Source organism: Epinephelus lanceolatus, chromosome 2 (assembly GCF_041903045.1).
Source record: "Epinephelus lanceolatus isolate andai-2023 chromosome 2, ASM4190304v1, whole genome shotgun sequence".
Taxonomy (NCBI): Eukaryota; Metazoa; Chordata; class Actinopteri; order Perciformes; family Serranidae; genus Epinephelus; species Epinephelus lanceolatus.
Genome location: NC_135735.1, coordinates 21,414,398 through 21,434,971, shown reverse-complemented (window position 1 = coordinate 21,434,971; position 20,574 = coordinate 21,414,398). Strand labels below are relative to the sequence as shown.

The 20,574-nt window shown below is 41.3% G+C and overlaps 1 protein-coding gene across 1 annotated transcript in view; it reads right to left on the bottom strand.

Moving 5' to 3' along the window:
- The window catches only part of lgr4 (leucine-rich repeat containing G protein-coupled receptor 4), a 37,806-nt gene extending 17,473 nt beyond the window's left edge, over positions 1-20,333 (bottom strand). The window contains exons 1-3 of the mRNA XM_033627698.2: positions 19,408-20,333; positions 7,601-7,672; positions 110-181 (exon numbers count right to left, since the gene is read on the bottom strand). Coding sequence (XP_033483589.2) covers positions 110-181; positions 7,601-7,672; positions 19,408-19,589 — 326 coding nt within the window. The 5' untranslated portion in view covers positions 19,590-20,333. The remainder of the gene's footprint in view (positions 1-109; positions 182-7,600; positions 7,673-19,407) is intronic.
- Positions 20,334-20,574: the final 241 nt, after the last annotated feature.

Here is a 20,574-nt window from a genome sequence, read left to right as displayed (position 1 = left end):
ATTTACTCTCTTCCCCAGTGTGTGGAAAACTTCACACCATTGCAGCCATAAGTGTGTGTGCTTGTGTGTGTTGACGGCGGTGGTGGTGACAGGGAGGGTGCATGCTTACAGGACTTTGAGCTGATGCAGTCCAGACAGGGCTTCAGGGTGGATGAATGACAGGTCATTCCCCGCAAGTCGTCTGTGGGGACAGAAAGAGTCACACTTAGATTTCTGGACATTTCTTTAATGTTTTAAAGCTACAGGAGACATTTCTGCACAAAAGAAACACAGCAACAAACACAAAGAGTATAATTCATCTCTGAGTAAAGCAGCACATAGTGTGTGAGATCTTCTCTACATCTAGCGCCTCAGTAGATTAGTTTCCAGCTCTGAAGTTGAACATGGGGCCTGGGGTGTCAAAGACATGTGTCTGTGCCATGGCCTGTTGTCACTTCATCCGTCACCCTCAAGAGATTAGAGCTGTTCCTGGATATCACCTCTTAGATCCCTCTCCGAGCCTCCTAACCATTACTATTCAGCTCCCCATAGAGGGTGAAAAACTGATTCACCCCTCTGAGGCTGATGCAAGCAGTGTCTTCTTGTAACAGTCTTTGCCTTGTAACATTTATCACTGGGCAGCTTCTTCAGTCCCTGCATGAATTACTTGAGGCCGATGGGGGACACCTCTCTTTCCTGTTGGGAACAGGAAGTGTATAGGAAATAAGGGTGTAAATAAGCATGGGACAGGCTGATTGGGAGACGCAGCCCAAATGTACTATCTGGCATGAGAGATTAGCAACAGATTTATCACTCTGCAACGTGAGTCAGACCAGGCTGAATTCCCTGCAACAAGAGCTGCTGGGTGTGAGCCTGAGAATCAAGTCTGACTCTGTTAGATGACCACATACCCTTCATGTACAGTCAGAACTGGCCTTTTGTTTGCCATCAATTTCAGTGAATTGGAGAGCTAATCCACTGTAAAGCATTTCTGTCGTAAAACTATGAGTTGACCAGTGTGAGCAGCTGATTCCCTGATGAGACTGACAAAGCTAAAATACCTGTTCTATGAGTACACTGTATGCCAACAGTAGGCAAACACGTCAATAACATTTTCAACTCAAGTAAATTTGTATATAGCCAAACATTTAAAATCACTTTGAAGAACAAGATAGTAGTGTGCTCAAGGACTGTCTTTATCATGATACTCAACAAAAAATGCAGGTGCTCTTGAAGAAAAGGGGCCGGCACATGGGAAGAAATAAATTAACTTCAGGCACTCATGCGTGGATGCATTTGTTTTTTTAAACACTTGTAGAGGTGCTTCACTTTCAAAATGGCTTCTCATTGCAATCCATTTCTGTCACCCACCTGGGCTCACTTGTTAATCAAGATAAGGTGACACCCCCTACCAAGCTTATAAAATGTGAAATTTGACTCACGTCCACCCTTTTGTACCCTGACAAAGACCTTTGGGTTGAAACCGGTTGGTGTTTTAATTTAAGCAGCCATGTTTTGAAATCAAGGCTTTTTAACTTAATTCAAATTTAAAATGACTTGTTTGCCTCAAGAAGCATTTTAAGTCTCGTAGTGCGACACAAAGCATACATTTGTAATGGTATTTTTTCATCAAATAAGTTTTACAACATTTCTGTTACCCCCACAAGACAATCGTAAATGCTATACGTCCCTCATGTTTTCTAAATTTTCACCAATTTTCACCATTTGAGGTTTGACTGGTTCCCTTTTAATTACGTCATTTTCTTGCACCCTGTTCTCCTGCGATGATTTAAAGGTAGGGTCTGGTGGATTTTCCAGTTGCTGTTTGTAAACACACATTCAAATTTGGCCCCTCCTATCAGGCTCAACTCTCCCGGGTGTACGGAGCCCGGAGGTACGGAAGAAGGCTTCACAGAAGAGGTTCAGACAAGGCTCGCGCTGGTGCCAGGCGGACACACTCGGACACGCTTGGGCACGGCACCTGCGCTCTCTCATTGGCTGGGGAAATCTCCGCCCAGAAGTGGTCCAAGCTCACAAAAACATCAAAATACAGTTAAAGGGCAGGAGCTCTGCAAACAGAGTCACCACCACACAAGTAGAAGCCCATAGGTGATGATTAAGCAGGATTTCATTTGTATATGTCTGTATTTTGTTTTGTTTGAAAATCCTCCAGATCCTACCTTTAATGGCACTTAACTAGAGAATCAGCGCCACCAGCTGTGTGGTTCAATTAAACCAGCTCCTAAAATTCACATAACAGTAGTGGACGCTGATTCGGAGGAAATTTGGTCAAAATTTGCCCTACACATGGACGGAAACTTGGCTACAGAGGCAACAAATTTCTAATAAATTCTCCATCTGCCACAAAAATGGAAGAGAGATAGCCGGCTGTCAAGCTGCCAAGAAACACGGTGTCACCGAGGATGGCAAACCAAAGAAAAAAAAACAAGTTGAATAAAATTGTAATGTGCTTGTAAATTCAAAGCTTGCGTGAGCTTGGCAGGAAAGCATGTGAGTAAGCATAACTGGTTATTTTGCTTTTACTGCATTTTATTCAAATTTGAACATTAACTTAAGAGTGTGCTGAATGTGAAAAACATTAAGTCTTTTAAGAGAGCCTCCACCAGCAGCAGACCGACTGCTCTAAACCCACATTAAATGAATTCGGGGCCATTCACAGACCTTATTTACTGCTTGACTTGAAGTGGTTGACCAAAGCTGTCATATTAGGATGTGAATGCTCACTAGCTTTACAAAGAAGTTCAATGAATAAATTCCACAGCTGAATTCCACAATTCAGAATACTATTAAATCAACCAATCAATGTGTCTCTACTGAGCCACAATTTGTCAAGAGATGTCTTGTGACAGCTTAAATAAGAAATAAGATTTTAATTCCCAGACCATAATCTGCAGTCATGACTACAGTGCAAGTTGTCACACACAGATGGCCGCCTACAAATTCAAAATGACATGAATCTTGTCTGAGTCACTCTTGTTGATTTCCAACATACAGTGACCAATGTGGCTCATGTCAATACGACTTGATTCCATGAGAGCTCACACAGCCCAGAACCTTCAATCGCTGTCACGAGCCGCTAACCACCACATGCAAACATGGTTTGACAAATCATTCAGACATCCTTCAGGTTTCACAACATAAAAAGCTTCTCCTCCTCTTGCATCTTTCAGCAAATTCAGTACATGTCCCCCCAGGCTCCGACGAGGGAAGAAGAATGTGCTAAATCTCGTTGAGGAAAGGCTAAATCCTCTCCTTGTGCAACACCACTCCCACAGGTCTACCTTTGTCAATAGCAAATTCACAAAGAGCCCTAGCAGTGCACTCTGACAGCTGAGGGCTACAAACATGATTTACCATCAAGGGAAAAAAAGCATTTGGGCTTTAAATTTTGCTGAAACAGTACAATTTAACTTTCTATTTAGGTAACTTCTGTGGCAAAACCCAAACAAGCACCCCTCCCCCAGGACATGCTCCCACATGTACAGTACACACCTTTTTTCTGTACCATTGTTGGTAGGTATCTGTGATACTAAGCGTGTGACCTAATTTCCTGTGTTCATATTGGCAATGAAGATGATCATATTGCCATTTCCAAGAATCATTTAATTATAAAAGAGTTGTGAAGTGACAGGAGCTATTTCAGGCGCCTCTGGTTCTGGAAGTACAAGTCACATTCATTTTCCCACCGACAACGTGACTCACAGTTGGATCGCCATGACACTTTCCTGGTTGAATCATCAGTACAAAAAATTAACAACTGTGTTACTTATTAAAGTATCTGGTTCTTTGATTTAAAAAAGAAAAAGGTTACAGAAAGGTACAAGTCTGTGTACCTAAAAACTTCAGGATAGAAGTTAACTAAGACTCCCGAGGTACATTTCAGCAGGAAACATCCAGTCACCAAGGTAACGCTCTTTAAGCTGATCACAAAGCTACAAATTATGCTGCTAAGACAAATCATTTTACATCTGCAGTTTAAATAAATTTCTTTTTAGTACCAACAATCTGCAACAGCAAACTGTTACAAATTTGGAAGACAACGTTCCTCAGTTTCTGTCCTGAGCAGACAGGAGGTCTGGTGCAGCTTTGACTGTCAGTAGAAGCACTTTTAGGGTCCTTGAAGGGAGTTACTGAGAGGCAGGGGTGTTGCATTATAGCAGTACTGATGATAAGGCACAGTGATGCAGTGGTTAGTATTGTCGCCTCAAAGCAAGAGGGTTTCTGGTTCGAACCCTGAGTGGGGGAGCCCCTCTGTGCGGAGTTTGCATGTTCTCCCCGTGTCAGTGAGGGTTTTCTCAGGGTACTCTGGCTTCCTCCCACAGTCCAAAAACATGCAGATTAATTGGTGACTCTAAATTGTCTGTAGGTGTGAATGTGAGTGTGAATGGTTATCTGTCTCTATGTGTCAGGCCTGTGATAGTCTGGTGACCTGTCCAGGGTGTACCCCAACTCTCACCCAATGACAGCAAGGACAGGCTCCAGCCCCCCTGCGACAACTAACAGGATGACCGGTTATGGAAAATTAATTCATAAAAATAATAATAATAATAATAATAATAATAATAATGTGTAAATAATCCAGCATCACTTAATAATTTCCATTTCTTGTCTCCCTCTCCACTGCACTCCTACACTCGTATTTTGTGTAATTAATTTACCAATAGAGAGATAAAACACACAATTGACAAAGTTTAAGATGAGTTGGACTGATAGCATTATTATTATCATTCATTTTGTGTAGATATAAAAATAATTTCATTAGTGTGAATTCTTTTGGCCATGATAATCATGCAGCTAAAATCTGCCACTTCAGGGGAATAAAATCTCTGATGTGTACGACGTCATCTCTCCACAGTAAGGAAACAATGCTCATATTGTGTATTGTTTCCAGCAATACAAAATATGTGTCTCACTGGAAACACTAGAGTTCCCCTTCAACTGACTGTAGTATAATTAATCAGGACAAACAATTCCAATGTGAGCCATCACTCAAAAAGATCTCATTCCATGCTATATTTGAATATAGTTATTGTTACCATATTCAGGGTTCCCACACACTTTTATCAACGAATTTTCAAAAGTTTTCTGTAACTTTTCTATAATATTTCACCCCATTTCCATGACTTTATTCAAGTAGTTAAAACAAAGTAGGCAGATCATCGGATGCAGCAATGGACTGGATCAATGGATCAACTGATGCTTGACATGCTGGTAGAAACATTGACTTCATCTGGCCTGGCTACAGTAGGTGTGAAATATGTGCAGATGATGAGCAACCTTCTGATTGTCTTGATGCTTTGGTGTTGGTGCAGAGTCGACGCAGGTAAGGTCTACCTCTCCATTGAAATCACGTAGGAACAGGCAAGCACTCTCAAAATAAATACACTCGTGAGGTGCATGGCCAAAAACAGTGAAAAAGGGAAAAACGCCAGCACTCTCAAATGTCCTTTTAGGAAGTTTAATCAACCAGCTTGGATGGCAGTACCAGTACACAACAGACGTTTCAACCGAAAGTCTTCTTCAGTGTGTCACTTTTTGGTCCCTTTTTCCTACCTCTCTATTGAGCCATGTCTTTTATTTGTGGTTCAGAAGCCGTGCATTATTAAACACTCACCTCCCAAGTATTTGCAGATAAGCAAACTGCTAGCGCTTTCCAACTTTACTCCCTCATTACACATTCCCGCCACAAACTAGCTGCGTACGCCAATGTGCATCATGTGATACTGGTGACATTTCAACAGTCATGCTGCCCAGCACTAGATTTTAAATTAATACTGCAAGCCTATCACAGCCTAATGTCAGCTGGGACAGGCTCCAGCCCTTCTGCGACGCCTAACAGGATAAGCGGTTATGAAAAATGAATGAACTACAAGTATTTTGCGTAATGTTGGACATGTTTTGAGATTTTTATGAACACATTTTAAAATATAGCCAAAACAACATATATTCAAAACCTTTCTGAAACATTTCCAAACCATTTCTAAACCTGGAAAACAGTTTTTCTAGTCTCATAACTTTTCCAGGAACTGCATGACCATGGCAACCCTCAATGTTGTTATCAAAAGGTAAAAGATAAATTACACTGGTACAGACTTTATCTCATTTCATTTGGCCAGACAGATTAAAAATAGCACGAAAGAAAAACAAGCTTTATTTTTAGCAGACATTTCAGACAAATGGATGCAATACCATGTGCTTCACAAAACATGAAAAACAGAGAGGAAAACACACACTTACAATACACAAAAGACGATAAAAAATAAAATGTTAAAATAACTTCATATTATTTTGTCGACAAACTGCAACCTATCAATAACAGGCTGAACCAGATGTCAGTGCTACAATTCACTTAAGACATATAGAGAGCCTATCGGTCACAGGATATTCCAAGACTATAAACAAACTGCAAAGGAGACAGAGAATACCTGTCATCACGTCTGCTGAGCTTTGTGGTGCCTTTGGCAAGAAAGAGGGAGAGCAGAGGAGATTGCGTGACTACGAAGGAGGGAATATTCCTCCCTCGTCTCCGCTCCTGTCCTGTAGGAGGATGTCCCGCTCTCTTTTCTCTCCCTGATCTCTTTCTCTGTCAATTCTTTCTCCCCCTGTCTTTGCCCTCAGGGCCCATGCTTTGGTTCACTGACACTGCTGCAGCCCCGGAGCGAAGAAGTCATCCACCAAAGTTCACTGAGACAAGCCTGCAGATTTGTTCCCAGAAAGAAGGTTAAACAAACACACATTATGAACTAAGGGTATATGTCAATCAATGACACCCCGACGACAGTCCATCCATTATGATGACCTCAGATGAGAAGAAGTAGCGGCAAAGACCGGGTGGGTTATTTTTTTTCGGTCTTGTTGCCATGGAAACCATTGTTTTGCCCTCTTCCTTCCTGCCTTGCATTCCTCCGCACAATGCGATGAAAAGTAAATTGCCTTTCGACAAAGCAGATTGGAGTGGCGTATGGAAAAGAAGAGGGTGAAGACTTGGCCGGCTGAAAGATGCACGAGAGCTGAAAGAAAAAAAAAAAAAAAAACACGACCGCAAAAGGCCAAGTGGAGCTGGAACCGCTGGAGTGTGTTCACTCACTGGTCATTTTGCTTTCTCAGGGCTGCATGTTACCTGATATCAGGTAGACAGATTTTATCTCTGACTCCCAGCAGCAGCGAGCCAGACAGCGGAGTGTTTAAAGAGTAAAGAAATAACAAACACCCACTAAGATTAGATGTACACCACTCAACAAAGCCCCAGAGCGCAGATGTGCTGTTGCCACCCTGATAATCCCTTAAAAGCAAAAATCCACACAGGATGTCACATGATCATAGCTTCAATACATGTTGTCTCACCTCACCTTTTTTAATTGAGCTTCACTGCGCCTTCTATAACCGCCCTTGTTCAACTCGTGAATGGCTGAGTGATTCGTAACCTCATGTAATGCTGCGCTTATCTTCTTCAGCTGAGAAGGAGGGCATGTTGTGCACCTATACTGTGTGTTTTGCAGCACAAACTCAAATATCCAGGTGCATGTCATAAGCCCTCATGTCAACATTGTACAGAGTAAATACATCATTAGCGAGAGAAAAAAAGGGGGCATGTACTCACAGTTCCTCCAGATAGGGGAAGTTCTTGAATACAAACGCTGGAAGCTCAGTGATGTTGTTCATGCTCAGGTCACTGTGGAAACAAAAAATCAGTTAGAAAGCACAGTAAAATCTCAGAGTTCATGGATACCTTTAAATTGCAGGTTTTATATATTGAAAGCAGAAAACAATAAAGTTGTATAGTAACATCTTGTGTGGATTTTAAGCTGTTTCCAACTACGAATCAATTGGTACAATTTCAATTTGTTCTTGCCCCGATTTTGTCTCTAAATCTTAAATCATTTTGGCATTTTAATTATTTTCACTGCCTTACCTTTTGTAGCTGTGAAGCCCTTCTTAACCCTGGTTTTGAAAAATGTTAAATTAATTAGGTTTAACGTATTTACATAAGATTTTCTCAGATTTTGTTAACACACTTGGTTCTCAAAATGAAATCATCTGTGCATGAGCCCTCATTTTATCAGCTAATTTATACATGCAGTTTTAAAGCTCAACAATAAGGATTTCCCTGGGCAAGTAAAATGCCACATTACGATGTTGGAAGAAGCTAAGGAGTGAGCCAACCCACTTCCTTCTGCCAAGAGTTGCAAATGCACAGTACTGATCGGGCACTCCAAGAAAATGGCCACGGATAAAGACAAAGTTCATGTGCCGAAGCACAAGCAAGCATCTAAATTATCCAGTAACCAGGAGTTTAGTTGGGTGGCTTTAGGAGTTGTGAGTGAAAGTCCAACTATGTGTTGCACAGTTTGCCAGTAGTTTGAGAGCAAGGCAGATAAAATAAAATAAAAATTAAACATGACAATTAACTTTAGTCTCTGTTGTTCTTTTATAACCACTAATGCATAAAACAGTGTGTATAAGAGCACGTACAAATTGACTTTGGGTAAGGAGATTTCTGAGCCCCTTTCCCCGACCAGGCAAGTGAATAGAAGCATTAACAGTGAACCCTGAGTTAAGATCTAAACATGATGTTTTTGACTGTACATGTAAACTATGCAAACAAACAATAGGCTAGTTGTGTCACCCATCCCTTATGGCAATTTAAGTCTATTGAGTGTGCCTGCATGAGTATAACCTCAACCAAAAAAAGGCTTGAAGAAGCCCTTCTCTTTAGCCCCGGGGATCTTCATTTTTCAGACTAACTTCAAGTAAAGATAGGCATGTAGCAGCATGAAAGATATGCACACAGGACTTGATTTGCTTCCCCACCAAAACTAATATAAGTATATGTGTTTACATCTTCATAATGATCATTTAAAAAACACACACATATGTGCTACTGAAAGCTAAGAAAAATTGAGCAGTGTTTTCAACAGGCTCTGCAACATAAGGGCCTGTCACAATGAGAAGGAGGACAAAAGACTGCTTTGGCTCTACAGAGGAGACCTACAGTGAGATCAAGCTCCGCTCAGGATCCCTAATCTTGATTAGGAATCCACTAACCCGCTTCAAAGAAAAACCACCCCCCTCGACGACAAATGTAAAGAAATGGTGCTTATCAAGACTGAAAAAACATCCGGGATTCACAAATGAAGCGCCCCCCTGCGCCCCTCTCCCTCCCTTTTCACTCTCCGACTGGCCATCTTATATTTCACTGCCAGATCTCTCTAGGACCTTGTGTGTGGGCCCCTGAATCCTACAAGGATCATATTGCCCTTCCTCTGCAGTCCCAACTACACACACGCAAACACACAGGCACATGCACGGAGGCCTTAAAAGGCGGGCCCTGACAGAACCCTCATCATCCCTGCGACCTGTGTCCCATCTCCACTTACCTGGTTATCCAATTACCATACAGACTGTGCAGCTACGACAACACTTCCATCAACATCCACCCACTGCTTATCGTTCTTTCCTACCCAGACAACATCTCTGGTGGTGTTCTGCAACCACTGCTGCAGATCTGCCACCACTGGCGGTCAGATGGATACATCCCTAACCACATTTTAAACCGTTTGACTAAATCTTCTGCAGACTGTTGACTGGTCTGAACCACATGCAGGGCTGGGGAGTACGGGAGGCCTGCATGACTCTATCACACTTCCTCCCTCCCTCTGTGTCTGGCTGCTTTACTCATCAAGGTCCTGGCCTGTCCCTGCTAAGATAGATTGAAGGGGACACTAAAAATGCAGCTGTGATAAATGGTGACAAGACTAAACGCTTCTACAAACAGGTATCAGTAAATTTATATCCCATGTGCAATTTGGCTTCATTTTAGCAGAGAGGAAGCAGAGAATCTGAGGAAGGTAGCAGAAATGCTTCGAGAAAAGGAAATGGCTGCTGAGGCGAAGCATGAACATAGTCTAAAGTCTCATAGTTAAAATACAATTACTTCAAAAATACAATCCTTATATCGGGCCACATCCACACCAATACGATTTCATTTTAAAACAGGTTTTTTTCCTTACACGGGTGCCGGTGTAGACAGGAAGTAGACTGTCTACAACACAAATACCGAAGAGTAAGACCAGAGATTTCTTTGCTTGTACTAACAACGAGGTGGAACTCTTTCTAAAAGTAACATGAGTATGTATGTCAGTCAAGATGGCGAAAAACTAATTAGGAGTCGTTGCAAATACGTCGACATATCAGAGCAGTACCGCGAGCATTACCCATCACCACAGGAAGCCATGGCAATGGGAAAGGAGTAAGGTTACCCACACAAGAAGGATGAAATCACAAAAGACATATAGACCTAGCTATAATGTTTGGGGTCGACACATTGAGGGTGAAAGGAACCACTTGGGAAGCGAACATGGGTGTGTCATCTTTTCCACAAGTCTTCATTTCTGACCGTCAAGGCTTGAACGCAACCCTGGGCTTTATTAAAGTAGAGTGGGGTTAGCAGCATCTTCAAATGTCTCCGTTTTAGGGGGTCCATAACTCCACAGTCGTGTGGAGGCAAGGGATAAACACAGCAATTGTTATGTGCAGGTGTAACACAGAAACACTACACATCAAACTTTTTAAAGCACAGACACAAGCATTAAAACACAGTTTATAGTGTGATAAACTGAAATGTTGCTTTTGAATGCACAATAAAAAAGCTGGAGACAAATGTTGGGGAGCAGTGTATCAATCATGTAGCCTGGGGCCAATGACAGTTAATGATTTTTTAACAGTGTGTAGTGATCATATACTGAAATCATGCATTTTAAGTAGACTATCAATTCATAGTAGAGGGGCTCAGAATGATTGAGACGAACACTGCGTACACTACAACCAAATGCGTACAGAGGTTTCAGTTGCGACTGAACACTTGTGCTGCCTCTGATTAACAGACAACAAACAAATTCTTCCTGAAGCATTTTTAAGATGCATGAAAAACTGGATGAATTAGATGAAATTTTACTATAAAACATTACCATTAACCAAAGAGGGTGCATATAGCAACTGTCTACAGCACTTAAACACAGAAATGAAGCACAGATCTGCAGCCAGTTGCACCTGCTGTTTCTAAGTTCTGCCCTGGCTACAGTGTGTTTACCAAGTACAGAATACGAGTTACTAAATAACCACAGGAGCCTAGTTTTTACTGATTTACACCTAATAACTACTGAGTGTAACTGCTGTGCTGCTTTCACTATCTCGCTTTAACAAGTGCTTGTTGGGAAACTTTCTAAAGAGCACAATAGGCTTTATAAGTTTCCCACAATCTTACTAGAGCTAGTCACCTGACTAAACCAAAAAACTAGGAGAGGACTTAAACTGAGGTCGTAGCCAAGATGCCAGAAATGACAGGGACATAACTACAGAAAGTTCATTGGCTCAAATCAGTGCAGCACTTCACAAATCCAGCCTGTGTGGCAGAGTGGACAATACAAGCGCACCCATAGATAAAAGCACATGCTTTGAAAAAAGATCCCATGGTCTGATAAAACCAAACATTTCAGCCACAATGCAAGGTATAATGTGGAGTGGAAACCTGGCATCATCTGTAGTGATCCAACTAACACTCTCATAAACCATATTGTAAAAATGTTCAAGAAAACTTGAACAGTCAATCATTTTTCATTTTAGATTTGAGCTTAATTTAGATCAACTGGTAGAGATTTGTTGTTACTGATATTAAAAGATTATTTTCTAACGACCTGATTGAAAAAAGTCTACCACATCCATTATTATGTGACTCACTGCTGTGATGGTACTGAGAAAAAGACAACCGCTACTGAGGGCACCTGTATTACCTTACTAATTTGAAAATGATTTCCCAAAACCCAAAAGCCTTAAGCAAATGCATTTTGTTTAATTTTAATTTCGGAATATTCTCTTGAGTTAGAAAATCTCTTGAAAGTGAAACATACAGTGCATGCCTTTTCTCACAGGAAGTGGCCGACCTGCATCTCCTTATATTGTTCAAATGTTTACAGGTGCGTAAAATTTTCCAATACTTAGCAGCAACAAGATACTAGAAAACAACTTCAATTTACATGAAGAAGACAATGCTGTAGAGCTGTTATAAAGACAGACAGTAACCGCACGTCTGGCTAGATCCATTCTCCAACAGTTAACTTGTAATGTAGCGTAGCACAAAGCAGGAGACTCGTTGCTTTGGTCATGGTTTGATGGACCTTGCACACTGTCGGTGGTTAAACTGTTGACCAGAACAATGTTTTACGTGACCTGTTATATGATGTTAACAGACCCCTCGCAAAATGCACCAGGGTCCATCCTCTCATAGAGACATCCGATGGCACTCGTAGGGATAATCTGCCATATGTTCTCATTCAGGTTTCTGTCACAGTTTGTTAGTAATGGATATCAGGACAATAAGGACAGTCTGTTGATGGCTCAGTCAGATGGTTCAAGTGTTTTCATCTGGTCAGATTGGAGGAGCAGCACAAGAGTCTGCAAAGTTCAGCCTATCACGATGCTGTTAAGGCCAAATTTATGATTTAGAGCTACAACAATTAGACGATTAATTGTTTAGTCAACTGCCAGAAAATTAATCCAGCACTATTTTGATACTCTGAGAATTAGCTGCCCTTCTCTGTTTTATACCATTGTAAACTTTATCTGACAAAACCTTTAAAGACAGTTCACACTCCAGGGAACTGGGATGGATGTTTTTCGCTATTTTCTGATGCTACAAAGATTAAATGATTTATCAAAAAATGTAATTTTTGGTAAAAATCTCACAGTCAGAAATCTAGACTGAGAGATGCGCAAACACAGAGCAGGTCTAAATTCATGCAAAGAAATGTTAAATTCCTGAAGCATTTAAAATTAACATAGATAACATTTTTAGGATGACTTTTCAATATGACATGCATTTTAGCTGTATTTCTGAGTTGTTCCTATGATACAGCTGCTTACACTGGCCTGTATAACCACTCTGTCAGATGTCTAAGGGGCCGAACACATGCCGTGTTTTTTGCGGCCTCAAATCGATTGTTTTCAGTGTCAATACACTGCAGCCAGGCTCAAACGCCAGGGCGATGCAGACGCAATGCACACACATTCCCGAGCACCTATTTTTCAAGGTGTGATGGCTGCACACTGAAATAAACAGAGTTCAACTTCTGGAACGCAGAACAGCATGTCATGTGGCGGGAAACAACCAGTCACGGTTGACAGATATTTTTCCTTTCTTCCGTAAATATGAGTCTGTCCTAAATATGGAGAAAAAGTTTTTCATTTTAGTGCAGGGCTACCCTGAGCTTGTTATCCCAATACACATTTAAAAAACATTGCAGCAGGCTATGATATGGTGCTTGTTATGGTTGCTTAGCAACTTCAGGTGCAACTTGTCTCTGCACCCTTTAAAGTTGGCACAGAATAGGCACAAGTCGCACACAGCGCCCAGACCTCGCATTTTCCAGGCGGTAAAAGACGTGACATGTGTACGGCCCCTAAGAAAGCATCAATACTGCAGGTGAATAGATGCAGTGTGCACTGACAGCTGCTGCTGTCGCTATGCTGATTTCACTGCACAGCCAATGGTAACAAAGTGTTAAAGGACAGTTATGCATGTTCTGCGAGAGTGGTCGAATATTTTGATATTGAATATATACTAACAAGACACGGTTTCAGACACAAGTTTAAATTACATAGTTATTACCTTCAATCAAGCCTGAAATTCAGCCTCTATTTCTCCTTCTGAAATTTAGCAAAAAAAGGCCTCTAAGTACGGTCAGATCAATCATTTGGTGACAAAAGTAACATAGAAAACATACCTGAATAAAGGCAGTTCTTTTAACTGCAACTACGTCAAAGAGACAAATACAGAATCTAGCAAGATAGATTTCAACTTTTTAAACCTTATTGGAAAGTAAACAGCATTGCAAAGATCATACCATACCAAACTGCCTTTTATTTAAAGCTACTTTTTAGAAACAGTGGGTTTTGATTTTTTGGGGGATCAGACCCTGAAAACTAGCTTTATTTCTACCACCAGACAAATATTGTATCTCTAATGGGCCAACAGTGCAATACATCATAATTTCCTTAAAACATACAATCAAGGATGCTCAAGATGTTGTGTGTAACCTAAAATTAAACTAAATCTGCAACACACTCCCAGACCTTTCAGTGCAACACTGAAAACACAGGAACAATGCAATTACAGGCGTTACTCTGCTCAGTTCTTTCACAATCTAATCAGCATGCTCAGATATAGGGTGTATGACGCAGTAAGAGTTTTTATAATGAGTAAAAAAAAATGTACAATTAAAAACTAACTTATCTTTATCACACCACATTAACAACAAAATAAAATGGGAGGTTCAGCAGTTATTTTTTGGACAAATGGTGGGATGCAAAATTAGCTGCTCTTCCTTCTGCTCCAGTCCAAAGCTACAATACACTTAAAGTTCATCACTGTCCACCTGAATTAATGTCAAATAAGGACCTGTAAAACTGTTGTCGCAAGTCCTCAATATGCTCTCCACATGACAAACATTGCATACAAAGAATATTTGTTATATTGAAACTCTAAGCTTCTTCAAATCTTCTACCACTTGCCCAACTTTGGAGACCAAGACCACACAGTCTTTACTTTGCTGCAATCAGCCATTGTTAAAAGTCAATTTAGACTATGTTCAGACTGCAGGCAAATCAGATTTGTTTCTCAAATCAGGTCTTTGAGACTATGTACACTGTTCCTTGCAAGTGATTGGATTGGATATATTTATCCAGACATCACCAACTTATCTGCATGGGTTGCTTTGCAAACAATGTAGGCGTCAGTAACTATGTGGCTACGCTGGTGAGACAGTTCTCAATGGGAAAGTATGAGAAATGGAGGCCCGTCATTTTGCCCAACGAACAATCACACTGTCGAGGTGCAGTACAGAACTTGCCCTTCACTTCATTTTATTACAGTGTCTGTCCACGGACTGTGGTTCTCCTTGTCATCGTCCATAGCACTCTGCTAAAAGCAGCATGGATTTTGCTCAGCACTTCAACTTCTCTGAATTTAACATTGACAAATCCAATTTGAGCTTCCAGAGTGTCCGGACTGAGACGCATCTGGAGAAATTCAACTGGAATCGCACTTAAAACCACCTCCAAATGTGTTTGGATCCAATTTGCAGACATCACATTCATGTGTTTTTTTGCTGTCCTACTTTCTAAAATCAATCTGGATACAATCTACAGTAGATGTGCCAAAAAAACAGATTTGGGCTGGCAATCTGACCAAGGCCATACAGGTCCAAAGATCTTGCTTGCTTAGTAAACATAGCTATGATACCCCCGTTTAAGTCACAAACCTAAAACTCCTACCAAACTCAGCTTGGGGTAACACTGAATTTCTAAATACTGGAGATTCAGAAAACCAGCTACCATTAGCAGTTAGAAACTGAGTGATTTTTGGGGGGGGGGGGGGGGGGGGGGGGGGGGGGGGGAATAGGTGTATAAGTAGAGGACAGGGTTAATATTCTCCTATCCACAAGTCATCCTGTTTGAGAATGGGAACCTCTGACTGGCTCCTTTCACCTCTGCTGACCAAGAACAAAAGTATCATTCAGTTAAAAATGGATTGAGGGCACCAATGGTGAAGCCGGCGAGCTCCACCAGCAGAGTGCAGGACCCCTGACGCCACCCCTCCTCTTTCCCTAAGTCTCAACCGTGTTCACGCTATGAAAGGACCTAACACAGCCGAGATGTAAGCTGTAACAACCCCCTCTAGCTCCTTTAAAATGCACGAGTTAATGCACACACTGTACCAAAAACCTGTGCAGAGGCTCGGTGGCAGGTAAACTACATACCTTCAATAGGAGTGTTTTCTTTGTTACTGGCTGAGGGGCCTCCTCTTTTCTCATCTGCTTTTCTGTGACAGGACTGTTTCCATTACAGATGCCAAAACTCAAGCCCCTGTGGGCTGCAGGTGAGAGTCCACTCCAACATCGTCATATGATTTATTGCAAAATGTGTGGTCTTCCCTTGCCATGACTTTTTTTTTCCAAAAGCAAAGGCACAAATCAACAGTAGGAAGGTAACAATAGGAACAGCGTAAAAAACTCATACTTGTATTAAGGACCTCTTGACCTTTGGGCACTGCTACAATTACAAAACACTATCTTGGAGCTGTCTGTTTCTGCGGTTATGTGTGTGTGTGTGTGTGTGTGTGTGTGTGTGTGTGTGTGTGCCTGTTTGTATCTTAAAATTTACACCTTCCTTTCAGTTGTTGGCACTGACTACACTGGATTTTTCCCAGCGCCTCTAAGCCATCAAATCGATTCTCAAGACATGATAACTGCAAACAAACTTGTAAAAGTTCAGTTCGAATGCTGCAATGACAAAACACTCATATACAAGACTTTTTTTTCTCCCTTTACACATCAGCAGACCATTGTGGGTGCATTAGCCCTGAGAGAAGGAGCCCTTGCAGCTGCAATATGTCTCACTAATCCATCATGATCCCTAACCCCAGTGCTCCACATACAAAAGACGGAGGGAGTGGGAGAGGACAACTTAAGTTCAAGAGACCAGGAGAACAAATGAGAGTAGGACAGAGCGAGGGACAAACAACCTTTCACATACTTTTAAGAGGCTCAAGTGAATATATGAAGCAGTTTAGCGTTTAAAACCTGTTATTGGGATAGGCACAGAGCAGAGACAAGAAGATAGCACTATCTTGGAAACACATTGTTCTCCATTTTGGCATAAAAAAGGGCCGTCAGAGTGGCAGCACGGGCTATGATATCATTCTGTGAAAACATTGCTTCATGTTGTGATCGGGATGTCAGACTGCCCATAATAAGGAAAGAGTACACTGAGAGTTTCAGCTTAAGCAGTGGGCTCAGTGTGACATGTCTTGACAGCCTGGCATATGAATCCACTTCCTCTGTTTACTTTACCCAGCACTTTCTTAACAATAGTGATTTCTAGTGGCACCAGTATTGGGTCTGGTGTAGCGAGGCTTTGGCCACCATTGTTAAAAGATGGCAAAACAACAGAGAGGTTTCCACACACAAGAACAAACCTTTTAGGCAAGGTGACAGTGAAATACAGGTTATTTACTTAACCAAAGATCCCATTTTAAACAGGCAAGTACCTATGTAAACTTAGAGTCATCACTTCTATTCATTTGTTTAAGGGAGTACAGTAATTACAAAAAGCCACACTAAACTGCTGTTGTGAATGCTGTTACTTAGCATGGTGGTTACTATAGTTTATGATTAACCGAGGTTGTGAAACAACTAAGGAGTTTCTTTCTACATGGGGCAATCATCAACTGTACCTGCACCACCCCATAAAGAGTCAACCTACCTGCACATGTGCCACACTTTTTTTCGTATAAAAATGAGTGCCCTTACATGAAGCAGTAGTTAAACTCTTAGTCAGACTTGTGGTGAGAATGTGATAATGGCACAAGCTTGATTCCTAATTATTTTGTACTAAACACACTGCTGGCTACAATCCACACAGCATTACTCAACCAAACCTGTCCCTATTTGTGACCTCAGCACTCCGTACATTGCTTGTTGGGTTGGTCGAATAGGATTTTCAAAGCAGCACTTGGGGGAAAAAATACAAATGTTATGGTTTTACCTGTTATTCAGCAGTATGTTGCATCAAGGTATTTTTGTGAACCCAATACTGTCTTCAGTTTGCTGGTTAAAATCACTTTAATGCCTCTGAAGACACATCCTGCTGCTGGACGACAGGTAAAATAACCCTTTGAGTGCTGATGCCACAAATAGGGCTAACCCATCATAAAGTGGAAATAAATATCATGTCTAGAGCTAAAATGATTTGTCTATTAACTTAAAATGTATTTGTTTGCTCATTTACTCTATAATAAAGCAATACAGTTCAACATTTACCTGGTTCAAATGTGATGTTTTGATGCTTTTCCAAGTTTTACATAATTGTAAATTACTTTATTTATTTATTTATTTTCATTTTGAACTGTTGGTTGCATAACAATTATTAGACGTCAGCTTGACTCTGGAAACGTGATGGGCATTTTTCACAATTTTGACATTTTGCGCACTGCTTTCAACAAACTAACTAGCAATTACTGTCATCATCAATTGGTCTGCCAATTATTTTCTAAAGTGACTGTTCAGTCTAAAAATTGTCAAAGAGAAGAAAAAAATGTCTATGATTATTTCCCCAAGTCCAAGATGACATATTTAATTTGCTTATTTATCAAAGCAACAAAACCAAACCCCAAACTACTCAGTTTACTGTCATATATGACAAAGAAAGAACCAAATCTGCAGATATTTGACACTGGAACCAGAAATTGTTTTGCTTGAAAAAGGATTTGAAATAATTAATTGATTGTCAAAATAGTTTCCAGTAAGGTTACAGCAGGTTGTTGCAACTCTAAATGATTGATTGAATAACTGATAAAGCATTTAACCACCAGTTGCAGCTAGGACTCGGCAAAATATCCATACTGTATCAATATAAGTTTGGATATTGTAAGTTTGGATATCACAACTAGATTAGTTGTCAGCTGTTAAATTAATCACCAACTAATTTGATAATTGATTAACTGGTTTGAGCATTTTTTTTTAAACAAAAAAATCTCAGATTTCAACTTCTTAAATGTGAATATTTCCTGATTTCTTTACTTCTCTGTGACAGTTAGTTAAAAATCTTTGGCTTGTGGACAAAGAAGACATTTGAGGATGTCAACTTGGGCTTTGGGAAACACTGATGAACATTTTTCACCATTTTATGACAATTTACAGACCAAACAACCAAACAATTATTCAAGAAAATAATCAACACAGTAGCTGACAATGAAAATAACCATTAGTTGCAGCTATAATATCATAAGTGTCTTCCTGGTTTTGCAGGTTACATTACAGTAAAGTGATGTCATCTCTGAACTGACCAGACTGTCCTTGCTGTTGTCTTATTTGCCTCTGCTTAGTCATTATATCCACATTACTGATGATTATCGATCAAAAAATCTCTTGTGTAAATATTTCATGACTGCACCAATAGTCAGCCCTATTGTTCCAATATTGATATTGGGGTATTTGGTCAAAAATACTGTGATATTTGATTTTCACCATGTCGCCTGCAGCACTCATGCACATGTCTATTATAGCATGAGTGGGAATCTGATTTAACATTGTTCTGGGTAACTTTTTGGCTGCAATAGAAAGTTGGTGGCAAGTTGTCAAGCTTTAACTGAACTCTGTGGAGATATGACATGTTCATCATCCTTCATTAGGACTTTTTTTAATCTCCAGTGGGCCATTTGTGGGAAGTTTACCCCATGATGTTGGATGCACCCACTTGATGTAAACACAACATCCCACACTCAGGCCTCCATGATGAGGCATGTATGGGTGCACAGACACGTTTGGAGGTATGTGGATGTTGGTTAGTACTTACAGGTAGTAGGTGAAAGCACTGAGCCCAGTTGGGACGGTGGTCAGCCCTCTCCCGGAGCAGTCTGCACCCCCATCTCCATCGCAGCTGCATGAGGGCGAACAAACGGCCGTCGACTGCCCTTGACCGGCGGCACCAGGACGAAGCAAACACCACAAACATATCCAAAACAAATCCACACGCATTTTCTCCCCGTCGGTTCAGGTGAAAGCGACAAAAAAGATGGCCTTTCCTTTGTGGTTTAGTCTACTCCGGACGTCGACTTCTCATGTGGTTTGGTCGGTTGAGGCATGAAGAGATGAAGCCTGACCGACGTTTTTCAAAACAAAATATAACGTCCGAGCACTTCATACATTCACGAGCCCGACCAGAAAATACCAACGGCACAGTTTAGCTAGCGTTAACAAGCAAACACTACCTCCGTAGACGAGTGTTTTACCTTGCTGTGAAACATTTCTCAACCCCCCTGTGTGTCGTATTAGTCCATGAAAATAAAGTAGCAGGGCTGGCGACAGGAGCGGTAGCCTACCTTGCGTTTTTTTGCGTTTTCGTTGTCCCATTAAATAACCACAAAAAATATATAACCACAACGAGCGGTGCCTGCTAATGCGACGCTAACAGGCTGATCCCGGCGGCGGTGAAATGTTCAGTTAAACACACCGGACAATCATGGTTTGTTTCCTAACAGGAGATCACCGACAGTTTTCAGCCATTCCTCACGTTCCCCTCCTCTTCTGCTCCTGACATCAACAGCATGCTTGTAGCTCGGCAGGCACCCTACCGGACAACCTGCGGCACTGGGCCCGGCCTGTGCAACACTGTGAGACCTGCACCACAACGTCAGAGGCTGCCCAACCGCTGCACACTCACCAGCGAGAGGAACAAGGCAGGTAAAGACTACAGGAAGGAGGGCCAGGCTGGGTAAAACTACTTGTTTACAGTGTTTCAACAGCAGTGGTGGAGTGTAACTGAGTGCAATGGTGGATGAAGAGCTCAGATATATTACCTAAGTAAAGGTAGTAACACCACAGTGTATAAATACTCTGTTCCAAGTCAAAGTCCTACATGCAAAATCTGAATCAGGGCCGTTGCTGGCCATTTGGGTGCCCTAAGCCATGTTGCTTTGCCCCCTCCACCCCCAAATCCAAGTGTTTCCAAATTGGGAGTGCA